At 41.8% G+C, this 14,908-nt stretch overlaps 2 protein-coding genes across 2 annotated transcripts in view; one reads left to right on the top strand and one right to left on the bottom strand.

Moving 5' to 3' along the window:
• cds1 (CDP-diacylglycerol synthase (phosphatidate cytidylyltransferase) 1) overlaps positions 1-7,588 on the top strand; it is a 30,472-nt gene extending 22,884 nt beyond the window's left edge. The window contains exons 9-13 of the mRNA XM_084946898.1: positions 782-850; positions 1,271-1,423; positions 1,730-1,849; positions 2,454-2,557; positions 3,452-7,588. Coding sequence (XP_084803024.1) covers positions 782-850; positions 1,271-1,423; positions 1,730-1,849; positions 2,454-2,557; positions 3,452-3,587 — 582 coding nt within the window. The 3' untranslated portion in view covers positions 3,588-7,588. The remainder of the gene's footprint in view (positions 1-781; positions 851-1,270; positions 1,424-1,729; positions 1,850-2,453; positions 2,558-3,451) is intronic.
• A 49-nt stretch (positions 7,589-7,637) lies between these two features.
• tmem175 (transmembrane protein 175) lies at positions 7,638-14,578 on the bottom strand. The gene is made up of 10 exons (XM_084946897.1): positions 14,284-14,578; positions 13,813-13,851; positions 13,180-13,277; positions 13,029-13,080; positions 12,577-12,612; positions 12,402-12,485; positions 12,071-12,235; positions 11,805-11,883; positions 11,590-11,725; positions 7,638-10,503 (listed from the first exon to the last, which is right to left on the bottom strand). Exons 1-10 carry the CDS (start codon positions 14,482-14,484, stop codon positions 9,831-9,833), a joined length of 1,563 nt encoding a protein of 520 aa, XP_084803023.1. The 5' UTR covers positions 14,485-14,578; the 3' UTR covers positions 7,638-9,830.
• Between the last annotated feature and the right edge of the window lie 330 nt (positions 14,579-14,908).

Genomic DNA, 14,908 nt, shown 5'->3' with positions numbered 1-14,908 from the left:
TGCACATCACAGCAGAGATTTTTAGCCACTGCTCTCTGCAGAGCCTCTCAGGGTCTTTAAGGTTTCTAGTTTCTCACTGGGAGACACAAAGCTTCTGTGCTCTCTGTGGGTCCAGAGGCTGACCGGGCGACTCCATGGCCTCCACATGCTGCTTCTTGGGCCACTCCAGAGTGAAGGAGGTTCTTGTTAAAGATTTTTCCATCTTTTTCCTCAATGTGATGCAGCTGTCTTGTGCTGTGGGTAGGGGAAAAAAAAGCAGGGAACCATGCCGTAGTCGGCATTGTTTTCCCTTGAACTGTGCGGAGAGGACTAATGCAGACGATTCAGTTTGGTCTCATCTGAGTCATTCAGGTGTTCACTGACAAACCTGAGTCAGGCCTGAACATGGGCCTTCTTGAGCAGGGGTACTTTGCAAGCACTGAAGCTGAATTTCAAGCCGTAACAGCTTGGTAGGGAGTCGATGGGGGTCAAGTATTTATTTATTTCCCTCACTGTAACTGCAGCTCTTCCAGGCAGCATTGCCATCAGACTCATTAAAAACATGCACTGTTAAAGCACCGAAATAGTCAGATACAGGTCTTGAACTGTAAATTTAATGGATGTTGAATCCTTCATCATCTGATGACAGGCGCTGCTGCTGTACAGACTCAGCAGATCGGAGCTGAGGGCAGAAAAAAAGATTAATTTGAAATCACGAGTAGTTTGTGGTGAGACTGAGTAAAAACCACACCTCATGTTGATGTGAAAGAAGCCTTGTGTTTGTGTTTCTCACGCCCCGCAGCTCTCACCCAAGAAGACCTGGGAGGGTTTCATCGGAGGGTTTTTCGCCACTGTCGTCTTTGGCTTCATTGTGAGTACGCTTCTTGTTTTTTACATTTTTGCTTTGACTCACATGGTCAGCATTTCCTGCTATGCAGAGCTGTTTATGGAAGCAGACAAATAAAAGGAAGCGTAGATGTTGCCTTTCTTCTGCGTTGCTACTGTAGATAAGGAGCAGCTGTCGCCAATCTGTATTTTACTGTCAGGGTTTCTCATCACTCTTACAGCTGCCAGGACATTTTTATAAAAGTCACGTGACTCTTAGTCACAGAAAAAATGTGAAATATGCTTGGGTGTTGTTGGAGTTTCGATTTTTTTGCAATTTAATGGCAGTCGGGACCAAAACAGCCATTTTTCAGCCTCATTTTTTCGATCACGATTGTGCTTCACGTTCGTTTGCATCTCACAGGTGGTTATTTCAGAAGCTAATGTTTCCTTTGCGTTCCCTCAGCTGGCCTACCTCCTCTCTCAGTTCCAGTGCTTTGTGTGTCCCGTGGGCTTCAACAGTGAGTCAAACAGCTTCACAGTCGAATGTGAGCCGTCTGACATCTTTGTGATGCAGGAGTACACACTTCCCACTGTGCTACAAAACACACTGAGATGGGTAAGACTCTGTTCTTGTCTTTCTTTAGGAGTCATAATCATGACGACATTAAGAGATTTTAGAATGAACTCTAAAGTGTAAAAGACATATGCAGTACTCCTCCTGAAATCATCAGAAATGTTTTGCAGATGCTACATTATTTAGTTTATTTCTTCAATGCAGACAACTAACATGATGTCATTAAAAGTGATGGTCATGGCCATTTCCAGCTCCAGATTTTTAGTCTTTCTCTACAGATCAGATTAAAATGGCTTTGATTAAATAACTTTTCAATATTCGTTTCGTCTCTTCTTGCCTCTCTTGCAGAAAACTGTCAACCTGTATCCCTTCGCGATCCACAGCGTCTTCCTCTCGTCTTTTGGATCTCTCATCGGACCGTTTGGCGGCTTCTTTGCCAGCGGCTTCAAGCGAGCTTTTAAAATCAAAGTAAAAAGCATCTCCGTTTCTTCTTCGTGCGTTCACTCCTGTTTATCTGTTTATCTGATGGGAGGGCTGAGCGGATGTGCTCTCTGAGGGCCTGTGCAGTTCATCTGCTTCCCTCTCCTGTTCATCCAGGATACTCCAGGGCTTTTGTTTCACACTTTCTGTTTGATGCAGTTTTCTGTTCAATCTGTTTTCCAGGTGAGATTTAAGTGTTGTTAGTTTCTGCGACCCGAGTGAGTTGTAGTAGTTAGCTGGAGCTCCAGCGACGGTTGAAATGTTGCAGAAACTGGTTGGACCACTTCAGCTGTGTTTACTCACTGAGATTGTATTTAAAGTGGCAGGCAGCTCAGCATTGTTTGCTTAGTCACTAATGCATTCATTACTTCAGGCTGTCAGAGTAAGCTGTAGCCACCAGTGGTTTGTGCTTTTTTGTGTGCATTCCTGGTGGCCTGTGTAGCATATCTTCACCTAGTGACACCTAATGGTGTTTGACAAGCGATCTTTAAAAATAGCATCTTTTCCACACAGTGTAGTTATCATATTATGGATAAAAGCCAGTAAAAGCACAGCTTGGATGCTATAGCATGCTGTGTGTCTTCTCCTTCAGGACTTTGCCAATACCATCCCTGGCCATGGAGGCATCATGGACCGCTTCGACTGCCAGTACCTGATGGCCACCTTCACACACGTCTATATTGCCAGCTTTGTCAGGTAGGAAGCGGTGGCAATGTTAATGAGTTCTCATAGAGGAACTTTGTGCTGCTGTGGTAGTTCCGTCTTTTGAACATTTAGAGGCGTTTCAATCGTGTGTAATTTTAATTGATTTTACTGGCAAGGCAGTTCACAAACCCCTCAGCCACAGTATATGAGCCACGACCGCCGGCTACATGCTGTCAGAATAGAGGGTCATGTGACTAAAGGTGACACTGGAATCAAATTTTACCAGATTGTGTAAAATTACTGACACTGAAGATAAAGTTTCAAGTAAAAAATGTCAAAATATAGCTAGTCTGGTTTAAATAATCCAAAACGTTCCAGATGTCAAAGGAAAGCTATTTGAAAAACCTCACATCAGTCTCACTCGCCATCAGGATAAACAGGTGGATGTTGTTTCAAGGTCTGAAAAATGACGTTAACGTGGGCATCAAGCAAAAATACTTTGACTTCTGTAACTGTTCTTCAAAAATGTCAATCCAACTCGGCTAACTTCAGTTCAGTTTTATTTATATGGTGCAAAATCACAATAGCAGTCACCTCAACGCGCTTTATATCTAAAGGTAAAGACTCTACAATAATACAGAGAAACCCCAACAATCAGATGACCACCAACGGTGTCCAAGAGCTTCTAGTTTGAAAAGATGACGACGGCCAAAATGCTCAGCTCAAGCCGATCCATCCATCTTTACGTACAGTCTATGTATTTCACTCTTTGTGAAATTTCAGTCAGTAGTTAAAAACGTCACTTGCATCTTGTAGGTTCCTTCTTTCTGCAGTGGTTACTGGAGATTCTCGCTTTCCCCCTGATGAAAGGAAAGTTTGAGTGCTCTCGTGCTTTGTTTTGCTTTAATTGCCAAACTTGAAGCTTGAATTTCTTTCCTCTTGCAGAGGTCCGAACCCCAGCAAAGTGCTGCAGCAACTGCTGCTGCTCCAGCCTGAGCAGCAGCTCGGCATCTTCCATACTCTGCAGTCCCACCTGAGAGACAAGGGCATCCTCCCACCTGCTGCTGTCCAGGCCGAGTGACGCGGCACCACCTCCACAGGGCGATGACCCGGGAGCGTGCGAGACGGTTTTCAGAGTTGGCGTAAGCATGTACACGCAGGCACGCATGCAGAACAGCCGTATGGTATGTGTGTGATTTCTGGCATATATCGGAGCATCCATCGTCATCCTGTCGGCTCTTCGTTCAACTTCCAATCAGCTCAAGATCACAACTTTGAACCTGAGGTGACTACAAGGAACAATCTAGTAGGAAAGAAACTAAAAACAAAAAGGAAAAGAAAGGTGGCTGCGTTGCTTTTCACTTGGACCGGCATCAGTTGCGGCACACTTCACGAGTGAACGGGCCGCCGTCTTCCTTAAAACACACACTGAAGAAAAAGATGTACTCGCTCAACAACAGTGACTGTAAAGCACGCAGCTTTCTCAGTGGAGGGTCGACGTGCAGATTCGCTGTGGACGGCAAATATTGCACTAAATTTAGAATTTAAAAATGGATTTAAGAAGCTTTTACCAGCATAAACTGGGCCCAAAGTGTTGAGCACGTGGGCCTGAGTCACAGCAAACAGACCTGGGTGTGGGTGAAGTAGTGATGCAGTAGGGTTGCCAAACATACTGCTAAATGAAGCCATGCTTATTCTCCACTTCCACAACATTTAGCTTTTAGGTTTCTGACTAAATCTAAAATAACTCGTACAATAATAGTCAAACGACTGTAGGCATGTTAACAGCATCGGCTGCACACTCAGCACTCGAATAATGTTGTACATAAATCTACTGAAACTATTTAGCAATCAATGCATATAATATATTACTACTTTATGTGACCTGCTGCAGAAAAAGACTTTTAAGCTATGAGAAGTGATATGCAAAAAAAAAGAGAGATGTAACTCATTTGTAGCTTTTAGCATGAAGAAATTAGATTTTTAACAGGTAGCAATGTAGAGGTGTTTGGGTGACCCTTTGCTTGACTGTAAAAAAAAAAAAAAAAAAAAAAAAAAAAAAAGATAATTTAAAGGAATAGGTTGAATAGTGGTTTGTGGGAAATGTAGTCAGTGGTTTTCTGTCTTTGAGCTGATAAAAAGATCAGTAGCACTGTCCTCTCTGTACCTATAAGCACAGCAATACAGTAGAAAATATAGAAAATATTATAAAGATCAGTGGAAATTTTTTTTAAAAAGTCACAAATGTGGAGCAGCAGAACATAGTTTTATAGTGTCATTACTATACCTATTATATAGCACCAAATCACAACAGCAGTCGCCTCAAGGCGCTTTATATTGTAAGGTAAAGACTCTACAATAATACAGAGAAACCCCAACAATCAGATTTTAACCAGTGGATGAAAAATCACACATAAACGTCACATGAGTGGGCAGGAACAGTTTCAAACAGACTCGTATGCAAGTGTAAAAGTTATTGTACTAATTTCTCTCCTTTACAGCTCAACTCATTTCCCTTGTTCCGGGTTTTTCCTGGTTTGTTATGGGCCGTTTGGAGGTGAGAATACCTGCAAGGCAACGCTAACTGCATAGCTTACTTAATACAAGTCTGTGCATTTTCCCATAAGAAAGAGGAAGCATGTTTATATTGAACTCACTGCAGCTTAATTTTCTAATTTTTCTGCCTATTTGGAATCTAGAGTCAGTCTAGCAACTGGTTTATTCGCCATTTGTCTATTTAGACGTTTCACTTGAGCAGTTTTGGATTTGACTTTAAAAATGTAACCAGAGGCGGCGCCTGACTCAGTCCAGATTTAAATCCACGATGTAACTGAAATAATGTTTTATCGCTCTAGAGATTGGACAAAATTGCAAATTTTATATCCCAACAACACAAATGCATAATAATTAATATAAGAAACAGAAAAAATTGTGCTGTTCAAGAAAATTCCAGAAATTAGTCCTAATCCCCACCCTGATATCTGGATCCACAGACACATTCGTCCATGGCAGTGAGGTCATTTCCATCCTCACAAAAATCCTAAAACGCGCACTGTACAGATTAGATTACACAGGGAACAACTTTAAGTTGGTGGAAAACTGCAACAGCCTGCAAAGCTGCCCTCTGGTCTCTGTATCCTTACTCCTTACTCTGCAGGGTTGCTAATTAGCAAGTCAGTGACAGAGAGTTTGAAGGACGCGTGTTGATCTGTGAGCTTTAGAGGAATGACTCGCTGCTCACACAGAACTGAATCTTCACATCAGACTCTTGGAAAGAAAACGAATGAGCACATTTCCCGAAATGTGAAACTGTTTCCTTCAACCAATGATTTTAGTTGCACTGTGGGGGTGGTGGTGGTGTTTGAGGGGGAGGTTTCCATCAGATCATTTTTGGATGCTTTAGGGTGTTTTTGCACATCAAATCAATGTTTTCTAAGTTTGAATGTAGATTGCAATACAAAATGTTATCAATGATAACATGAGATTAAATGTAGAGCCTATATACTGTACGATGGAGTGTATGTACAGTATATAAAACACTTCTTTAGGTGTACAAAGAACTCTGGGAGGTGGTTTTATTAGCTATAAATGCAAGTTGTAGTTTGATTCTTTAGAGTATGGATCGGATAATTTTAATGTCAGAGGAAATGTGATGATTCGTATTTATGTTTTTCACGTGTTACAACGCTACGTTTGCAAAGAGATTCTCTGTTTGTATCCAGATCCTTTCACAGAGACGTTTACCAAAGCACTGTTTGATCAACACTGATTTTCTTCTGTTAGTGAAAAAGCTCAAAGAGTCAGATCTCTCCTGTCCCGACTTTCCCTGCTCATCCCGAAACACTCAAACCTGGAAGGTGAGAGTTTGGAATTGGGTTGGAGCGCTGACATCTGGATCTGTGTTGTGTTCACACGCTTCAGTCGTTGGTCAACGAGGATATTTTAATTTATTCGTCCGGTTTGTTCTGTTCGTTTTTTCATCGTAGATTCCAAGATGTGAACGAGAGGTTCAGGTTGAATTTTTGGGACCAGCTGTATCGTACTGTGTAAATCTTTTAACTACCGCTTTACGCGCTTTTCTTTACGCACCCCTCACGCGTCCAGCATTCACAGAAGCAGCGAAGGACGCAGACGTCTGGACCGACGTGTCAACACTAAAGAGATCCGACCAAAAGTGGAGCAGGAATTGACTCAGAATTATCTGTTAGAATGGATTTATATGGAGCCTGGAGTGTGCCAGTGGAATAATGTGACTCATAAATTAATTCAAAATGTGTATATAAATTAGCTGCTGTCCCAGGTAATGACTCTGTGTATTGTCTGGAAGGATAATGAGCGAACTTTAGAAGTGCCTTTTATTTAAAAAATAGATATACTTTGTTAAATACTATAGTACTGATTCCTCCAGTCTCTTAAATTCAGCTCCCATAATAATCATAATCAACACCATCGGTCAGTCTGACGGTGTGGATTCATTTCCCAGTGGGTGTCGGAGTGTTTGCTGTTCTACCGATCTAATATTTATTTTTAGTCCTACCCACGTTCTCTCCAGAGCCTGTTTATTGCACACTACCAGTTTAACCTTTTTTCTCTTTAAGCAGCACAGTTCAGGTTGTATGGAGCGAATGAGCAGCAGGTGGGACTCAAGTCTTTGTTACCTGGCCAGCTGAGCTATAGCTATCTAATGAATCTTTAATTGATATACTTAAGATGTATATTATTTCACTGGGACACTTGAGACTCCATATTTACAGCTGTAGTTCCACGACACACGTGCATACTAATTTGTACTTTCCTACCACGTTGCACACAAAGGTAGAAAAGAGAACAGGTAGCTGTCAGGTGACGACGCAGACTTTCAGTTGTGTTTTTAATTTATCATTTTGTGTACATTTGGTTTGATTTGAGCAGAAATGTTTTCTAATGAGATGGATAAGGAAAATGTGTATCTACTGAGGAATAATGCTGTTTAATATTAGGGGCAATACAAAGTACGGTAAATAAACACACTGATATCTTAATAGAGAGATTGTGAAGGTGTTTAATGTACGGAGGTAAATAAAGACTTTTCTTTAAAATGTTTTTATTCCGATTCGTGTTTTTGATAATGAAAAGACAAATCACTTTTACATTAAAGGATCGACTTCAGATTTATTCACAAAACAAAGCCTGACAGTTAGGAAAAGAGAGATTTTGCACAGAGTGAAAGAACAATTGTGGAGTTTGCACTGATAGAGCCGTTACTAACACACATGTAAGCATAAAGAGCTGGTCAGACGTTTCCTATCGACTCTGAGCTTTAAACACACCACCGAGCAGATAAAGACAATAAAAATGTAACTTCTAAAGGAAGCAAAGAAATGACTGGGTTGTAATACATAAAGATGTTAATGCCATTGTGTGTTCATAATTTTCACCATGAGAAGTATCAGGATAAATGGGAAAGTTATACAGTGACAAAACTAACAACGTTGCTGCTCCTACCAATAACAGCCACCAACACCAACAGCAGGATTTTGGCTTATCCAGGTAACTTGAGACTAAACCTGGGTTTTAGTATTACAAAGGTGGTTCAGCAGCCGCGGTGCTTTCAGTCTGTTTTGTGTTTAACCACCTCAGATTTTCTGAGTAGTGCACTACATAAAAATCAGTCACTGCTGCCCACGTGATTATGCTATTAGCCATGTTATCAGGTTGATAAGAACCTTCGTGTGACTGCTTGGCCTGATTGGGGCTGTCGGGGTTCGTGAAGCCAGACAACGGAAATCCTGCATTTAACTTGTACAAGTACAAGGCCTGAATGATCAGTTATGAATACACTCAAACTAAAACGATGCACTGTAGTGCAGCCGGGATATGAAAGCAGAACGACTCAGACAAACAAAGCAAACACAGACAAACTTTTCTGCGTCCTCTGGAAGGTTTCTATTAAAGTGCATCATAGTTTTCTTTGAGTCAGACGAAAAAACAAACAAACATCAGCATCATGGAGCAATACATCTGGACTAAAGTGGCTTCAGTACATCAATAACAACAGCGCCCCCTACTGGAGAAAGGTTACCACCCTCCCCATTTAAAAAAAATGACTTGTTTAGGTCAGTTAATGTTGTTATATGTCAAATCTTCAGTTTTTCATAAAACTTCGTTAATGCAAAAACAAAACAAGCCTCAAACATGCATAATCTGACATTTTCTACATTTACATGTTTATTTAATGGTATTTTTTGAAATGTAGAAATCTGAAATATTGGAGTCATGGCTAAAATATTTATCGCCTTACTAATTATTGTGCAAATTTAGCTTTTTTACACTTCAAGAAATTACAAAGACTGCATTTACAAGACACCTGAACTTGCTATATATATGTGAAGGGAAAACTTATTTAGTTTTTGGGGGCTTTTTAGAGACAGGACAGCCGTGTGGGTTGGGTGGTGGCGGGCGGACATACAGTCGATGGCCTCAGGGCAAAATCGGGCCTCTGCAAATACCCTCGTTACTCCCCAGGAAGCTACAGCGATGCCTTAAAACTTGGATTTTCACATATTTTCTGTAAATCGGGGCGTAATAATCATGTAGTCAAAGTAACGTATACAGAGTGCATGATGTGGACGATGCAATAGCGACATAAATTTAAAAAAAGTCACACATTACTGCGGTTATTAGACACTAACATACACATGATGGAAATATAGTGCAATTTGAAAAGTTATGGCCTCTCCTGATTAGAAGTATTTTTAAAGTGCCAACACTCAAGACTTAAAGCCTCGTCCGATTGCTAACGTGTCACAAAGGAGACCAGTTTGACAGAAAGACTGCCACACCGTCAGCTCATGGATGTCCTGCAGGGGGCGGCTGAGCATGCTCAGAAAATCCTCGGTGGGTGATTAGAGGCTATTCTGGCTCAGTTAACTGATAGCGGCTGGACGGACCGTGCTCTGCACATGAAGTAATAAAACTAAAACACAATGATTGAATCACATTGATTAACTGCTGATTAAAACCTGCACTGGTACTCTTCATGTTACTGTAAAGAAAATAATGAACGAATAGGCTCTGGCCGTCAGTATCAGCTCTGTTCTTCACCGCGCTGCTCCACTAAGTATTTCCCTAATAAATCTCCTTCAGTGCACATGGTTTATATCTAATCCCATTTACACCGATGCTCTCAACATTTGAACCGGTCTAAATGCTTTCCATTTTGTTGCCAGTGTGAAGCCCAGCAGGCTCCTCATGAGGTCAAATATAAGCACATTCACAGACCAAGCCCTTCAGCAACATTGCCTCTCAGATCTGTCAGTTAGCATCAGTTCCCTGTCCACGTCCCCTATGTAACTAGAGCATTAAATGGCACTCTTGTTTCGTCAGCTTCCTCCTCTATGACGATCCTCCGATCGGACCTGTCAGGACAGAAAAGTAGCCGCAGCAGCGCTAACCCGAGACGCACCAAAATCCTCAACACTAGAAAAGCAAAAGGCACCGTGATCTCCATCAGGTGGAAAATCGGGGCACTAAATTTACTCAAAATGCACGTGAGGAAAAACGTCCCCAAAGCTATGCAGGGGTACAGAGCCAGCTTAGCTAGCATTAGCACGTGCTCACGTCCACCGTATCGCACGTAGGGGTGCAGAGTTTCCTGTTCATTGTACAGAGCGACCACCCAAATGGCGAGCTGAAAAATACCGGCGAAGAAAATGATCACACAGCTAATCTGAATGGCTTCCAGCTCATTGTGAGAGTTGGGCGGGAACTCGTGCGTTAGCTGGTAGGCTAACGGTAAACCTCCGACGAACGCCAGCGAGAAGGTGTTCAGCAGGCCCATGAAGCGCGTTGCCTTGGTGACATGGAGGAAAAGCGAGTGATGGACAAACCAGAGAAGGCCGACGGTGGCGAAGGAACCAAAGTAGGCGAGGTACTCGGGGCCGTAAAGCCGCAGAGCCGCTGTCAGGCTGCCGCCAAACTGCTTCTGCACGACTGTGGGATCTGGGACGTTGTCCTCGCTAGAAGGAAAAAACCGGAGAAGTTAAACATTAGAAGGTTTTTCCAATTATAACCTTTATTACATTTAACATACATTTAACTAGAAAATGTAACAGAATCACTGCTACTCAGAGAAGTTTATACAAAACTGATTTTTGAAGTATTTTTAGTGAGTGTATATTAAAGATACAGATGCCAACTCTGAGATTTGTGACCTGGATTGGAAAGTTCCTAATTTTGAGTCTTAACATCCAACAAAAAAACAAAAAACATTGTAGTTATGAATAAAAATACTGTAAACTGGTGCAAATTTAGACAGTTTAAGAGATGCCACAAATGCAGAGGTGCCTAATCGTGCATTCTATCTGACGACCACCAGATGGTGACAGCTGTGGCTGCAGAACGACTTGGCTTCCTATAGAAGTTTATGGCCTCAACATTCATAAACATTATCTTCCCCTCGTTGTCACACTTGGTTTTTCTGCAATCAACTTTGGAAGCTCTCATTTCAAGGCTTCAAAGCGGGACTTAAGAAACCAATCGGTGACATCGCGGTAAATACGCCCATCTTTTACACTGGTTACAAAAATCTAGGTATTGCTCATTGTTCATATTTACTAAAACGTGTCTATGTTGTAAACTTTGGTCAGTCTAACTTTCAAAGAGGGGCTTCATCAAAGGTGTGTGCAGCTTCACAGCCACAACACGCTCGATAAACTGCAGACGTCACACCGTCTACATCAACTGTTTCGACTGTCCACCCTCCTTTTTCACCTCATGTAGGAGCCATGACGTCTTCTGAACATTTCTTTGACAGGATTTAGTCCGAACACATCATCATGCTAAGAAGTTCATCATTATGAGCAACTCTTGGTACATCACCAGGCTCTGATCTTTACACTGAAGTCAAAAATACTTTTCTTCGACCATTTCCTACATTTTTTCTATGCCAAATTAGTTTTTTTAACCTTAGATTTTCATAGTGGACTATTTAAATGTTCAGATCATCCAAATGACCAAAAAACTGACTCAATTCCTCTGACAGTAAAACAGGCCCCTCCCAAAGGATATTTGAAAGTTGCACAGCCGATAAAGCTGAAACAAACCATATGTCCAAGATGAGAAGCGTTGCTACGATGGCATAAACTCCGTCGCTGAAAGCCTCCACTCGCTCCTTGCTGAGGGGTTCGTTAGGCAGGTAGGTGTAGAACAACATGGAGTCTGGAGTTTCCTCCACCTGACCTGAAATGGACGAGGGTTGATTGGTACAAAGGCCAGAGGTCAGCACTTATTTACAGTTCCTGTACGGTCCGGCTCTTACCGATGGCTTTGCTGCGACACCACTTCAAACACTGGGAGATGTAAGGCAGGAAGATGACGATGGCCAAGAGAACGTAAGACTGAGGAAGAAATGAAAACGTGATACTGGGAGAGTGTTTCTGACCAGCTTTGGATTTGTTACTTTATTCACTGGCAAACAACAAAGAAATGTGAGAGCGGAGACCACCTATAATCATAAAATAAGACATTTATATATTAGGTTGTCCATTTTTAAAATATGAAGGAAATAAATGTAACAGCACCAACCAGCTGGAAGAAGATGAAGGAGAAGATGCTGGCGAAGAAGCACATGATGGGAACCTTCATGATGACTTTGAGGATGTGGTGTTTGTAGAAGGTCTGGTTCTCTGAGATCTGGATCTGCTCATTCAGGAGGAAGGGGCGGCTGAAGGCGTACAACACAATCACCGACTACAGAAACAAGACACACGGGATTACAACGTACGCAAACCGCCCTGCAACCACAGGCTTCAGCCGCCCAACACCTTAAGGCGGATAAATGGTTCATTGAAGTTCGGTAAGTCTGCTGCTCTGTTCAGTTTCCTAAGGATGACAATCTAACATTTAAGTTTCTCACCTGAATGACGCCGATCACCATCACACAGCCACAGAAGAGTAAAATCCCGAGGATGTTCTCAGGAAAGGTCGCCATTAAAGAAAACTGCAAAGTGTAGATGACACCACTGAATGAGAGCGTCGTTCGTTCAGCAGTGACTGATTCTAGGTCAACAGTTTCACACACTCAGACTCACTGTGTAGGGGAGGAAGGTTATCAGCATCATGCAGGCCTGAAATAGAAGCAAAAGCAGAAGTTCAGACTAAAAATGACCAAAATACTCTAAATGATGTGACTGCTGACAGAAAACACCATGAAATTTGAAGCCAATTTATACAGGCCTATAGTCTCTGCTCAGCCTAACTGTAAGCATAAGGTGAATTTAAGTAAGAGTATATGCATATGTAAGTCTCAAGTAACATCTTGTCCCTGCTTCGTGGGACAAACAACATGCACACATGGATAAAAAACACAAAAACAAATAAGGATGCATGTCACCTGATCAAAAAAAAACAGACATCAGTATGTATTCATTATCATCCTTTCATGAGATAAACAAAACCTGAGATTATCTTGTAGGCAGGCTTAAATTACAAATTAAAAAAATGACATCTATCGTTTTGAAAACACTTTAATTTTTATACTTACGAGGTTCAGAAGTGCGAGACAGTCATCGATACGAACAACAACTTGAAACAACCTGAAGATAAACGAGGAGAGAGAAAATGAAAACGGGCGTCTTAAAAATAACTAGTACTACGATACTATCAGTACTAATACTATTACCACTACTACTAACCTGATATGAGCAGCCCAGGCAACAGTCACAATGAGGAATGTCATCAAGTAAACACCGATCTTTGTGGTGAGTAGACCCTGAAGACTCTCCCTCAATTCCTGCAATACAAGATTTTACAGCATTTTCCTGTTATGGGTCCTTAATATGAATTAATGCATTTAAAGGTAGTTTAAAACTTCCAAAAGTAACTAAAGTTATCATCAGAGAATGTTGGAGAAGCAACCAGGAAGATGATGCAGTGCAGGTTGCAATTTGGTGTAATACCATTTTGTACCACAAGATGGTGCGATGAGTCAGTGTAGCCTTTATTCAACCAGCAACAAATCATTAGAAACACATTTACAATGGCGTCCCATCAAAACATCCTGAAGAAAATAAGGGTGGGGCTAAAATTCACCGTCAAAAACAGGCGTCACACATCTGAAAGCATTTCAGTGTAACCACAGGAGAAACACTGCCCCCTGCTGGTGACGATTTTATTTACAGTTTGCAGAGTGTAAACACAAACAATACGTTAAGTTGTTATTACATTTACTGCAAAATCAGAAGCTGCATCAGAAAGCTCAGCTGACTAACAAGGATATCACGGCTTTGCTAAAACTTGAAATACATTTTTAAAAAGTCCGACGTTACCTCATTATTTTCCACTTTGGTGTGAGCAACAGGTAAAATCTGTGGATAAATGAAACTGTATCAGGAAACAGATCAATTCAAACATACAGTGCTGCACATACACAGATATGTTAGACACTTAGACCAGCCTGTTTAGGGCTAGGAGACCCAATTAGCAGTAATGAATTAAGCATTAATCTTTCTATAAGTGTTATTTATTTATTTATTTGAAATTAATTGGAGTTTTCACTGTTACAGATTTTGCAGATAAGATTTTTTTCTCTTCCTGTCTCAGTGTGATGCGTCTGACTATGACAGTAAAACAACAGTTGAGAGAAGAAGCTCCATGAATTGAAATATTTGAGTATCTGCGCTTCACTGTGAATTTTCTATTCCGTGGGACTTTTTGTTGTTTGGTTTTGCTTCTTCTGTTGCAAACACTGTATCACCTAAATGTTGTGACTCTGTTGCAAAGCTCGGCGTGTTTCCTACCATGACAGTGGCGATAATGGAGATGAGAGCATCGCTGTAGGCCAGCAGTCTGTGGGAGGACTGGGTGCTGCTGTTGCCCTCTCTCTCGGACGGACTGACGCTCTCCAGGAAGGAGGAAGCTGCGTAGCTCCTCGCACCTTTCTTCTCCATCTCCTCCTCGACGTGATGCTCTATGATGTCGCTGTCGTCGTTTTCCCCCATCCTGGAGGAGCTGCTGGAGAGTGCTGCTCATCCACACACAGCGGACAGACAGCTGACTGAAGGCGGGGAAACAGGAAACAGCAGCCCGGCTGGTTTCCTGTTCTCACCGGAGATCGTCTGTTAAAGCGAGAGGAGCCACTCGGGGTGAGTGTAATTTTTGTGTTTCTGATCTGGCGTGGTCCACAGTGGTTTTATTTGAGTGTGTTATCTGATGTGGGTCTTAAAACCACTTAAAGTCACCTGACCGGGCCTCTGTTTGTGGTTTTGGTGCCTTTTAATCAAATTAACTGAATAACAATTTGACACCTCGTGTCTGACTGGACCAACAAACCGTTACTGTTGGCATTAATTAGCAGGTATTTGCACCTGTGACCTGCCATTCTAGCCAAGCAGGCCACGGTGAACTTTAACCTCTTTGTCAGAA

Source organism: Perissodus microlepis, chromosome 12 (genome assembly GCF_051167445.1).
Source record: "Perissodus microlepis isolate ML-2025 ecotype Zambia chromosome 12, ASM5116744v1, whole genome shotgun sequence".
NCBI lineage: Eukaryota > Metazoa > Chordata > Actinopteri > Cichliformes > Cichlidae > Perissodus > Perissodus microlepis.
This window is presented reverse-complemented; position numbering and strand designations above follow the sequence as displayed.

Coding starts and splice junctions, on each gene's coding strand:
- tmem175 (XM_084946897.1), bottom strand. CDS start 14,484: ATGGGGGAAAACGACGACAGCGACATCATAGAGCATCACGTCGAGGAG. Junction 13,081..13,179: donor GCCTGGGCTGCTCATATCAG/GTTAGTAGTAGT, acceptor GTTTATCTTCAG/GTTGTTTCAAGTTGTTGTTC. Junction 11,726..11,804: donor GTGTCGCAGCAAAGCCATCG/GTAAGAGCCGGA, acceptor CGTCCATTTCAG/GTCAGGTGGAGGAAACTCCA.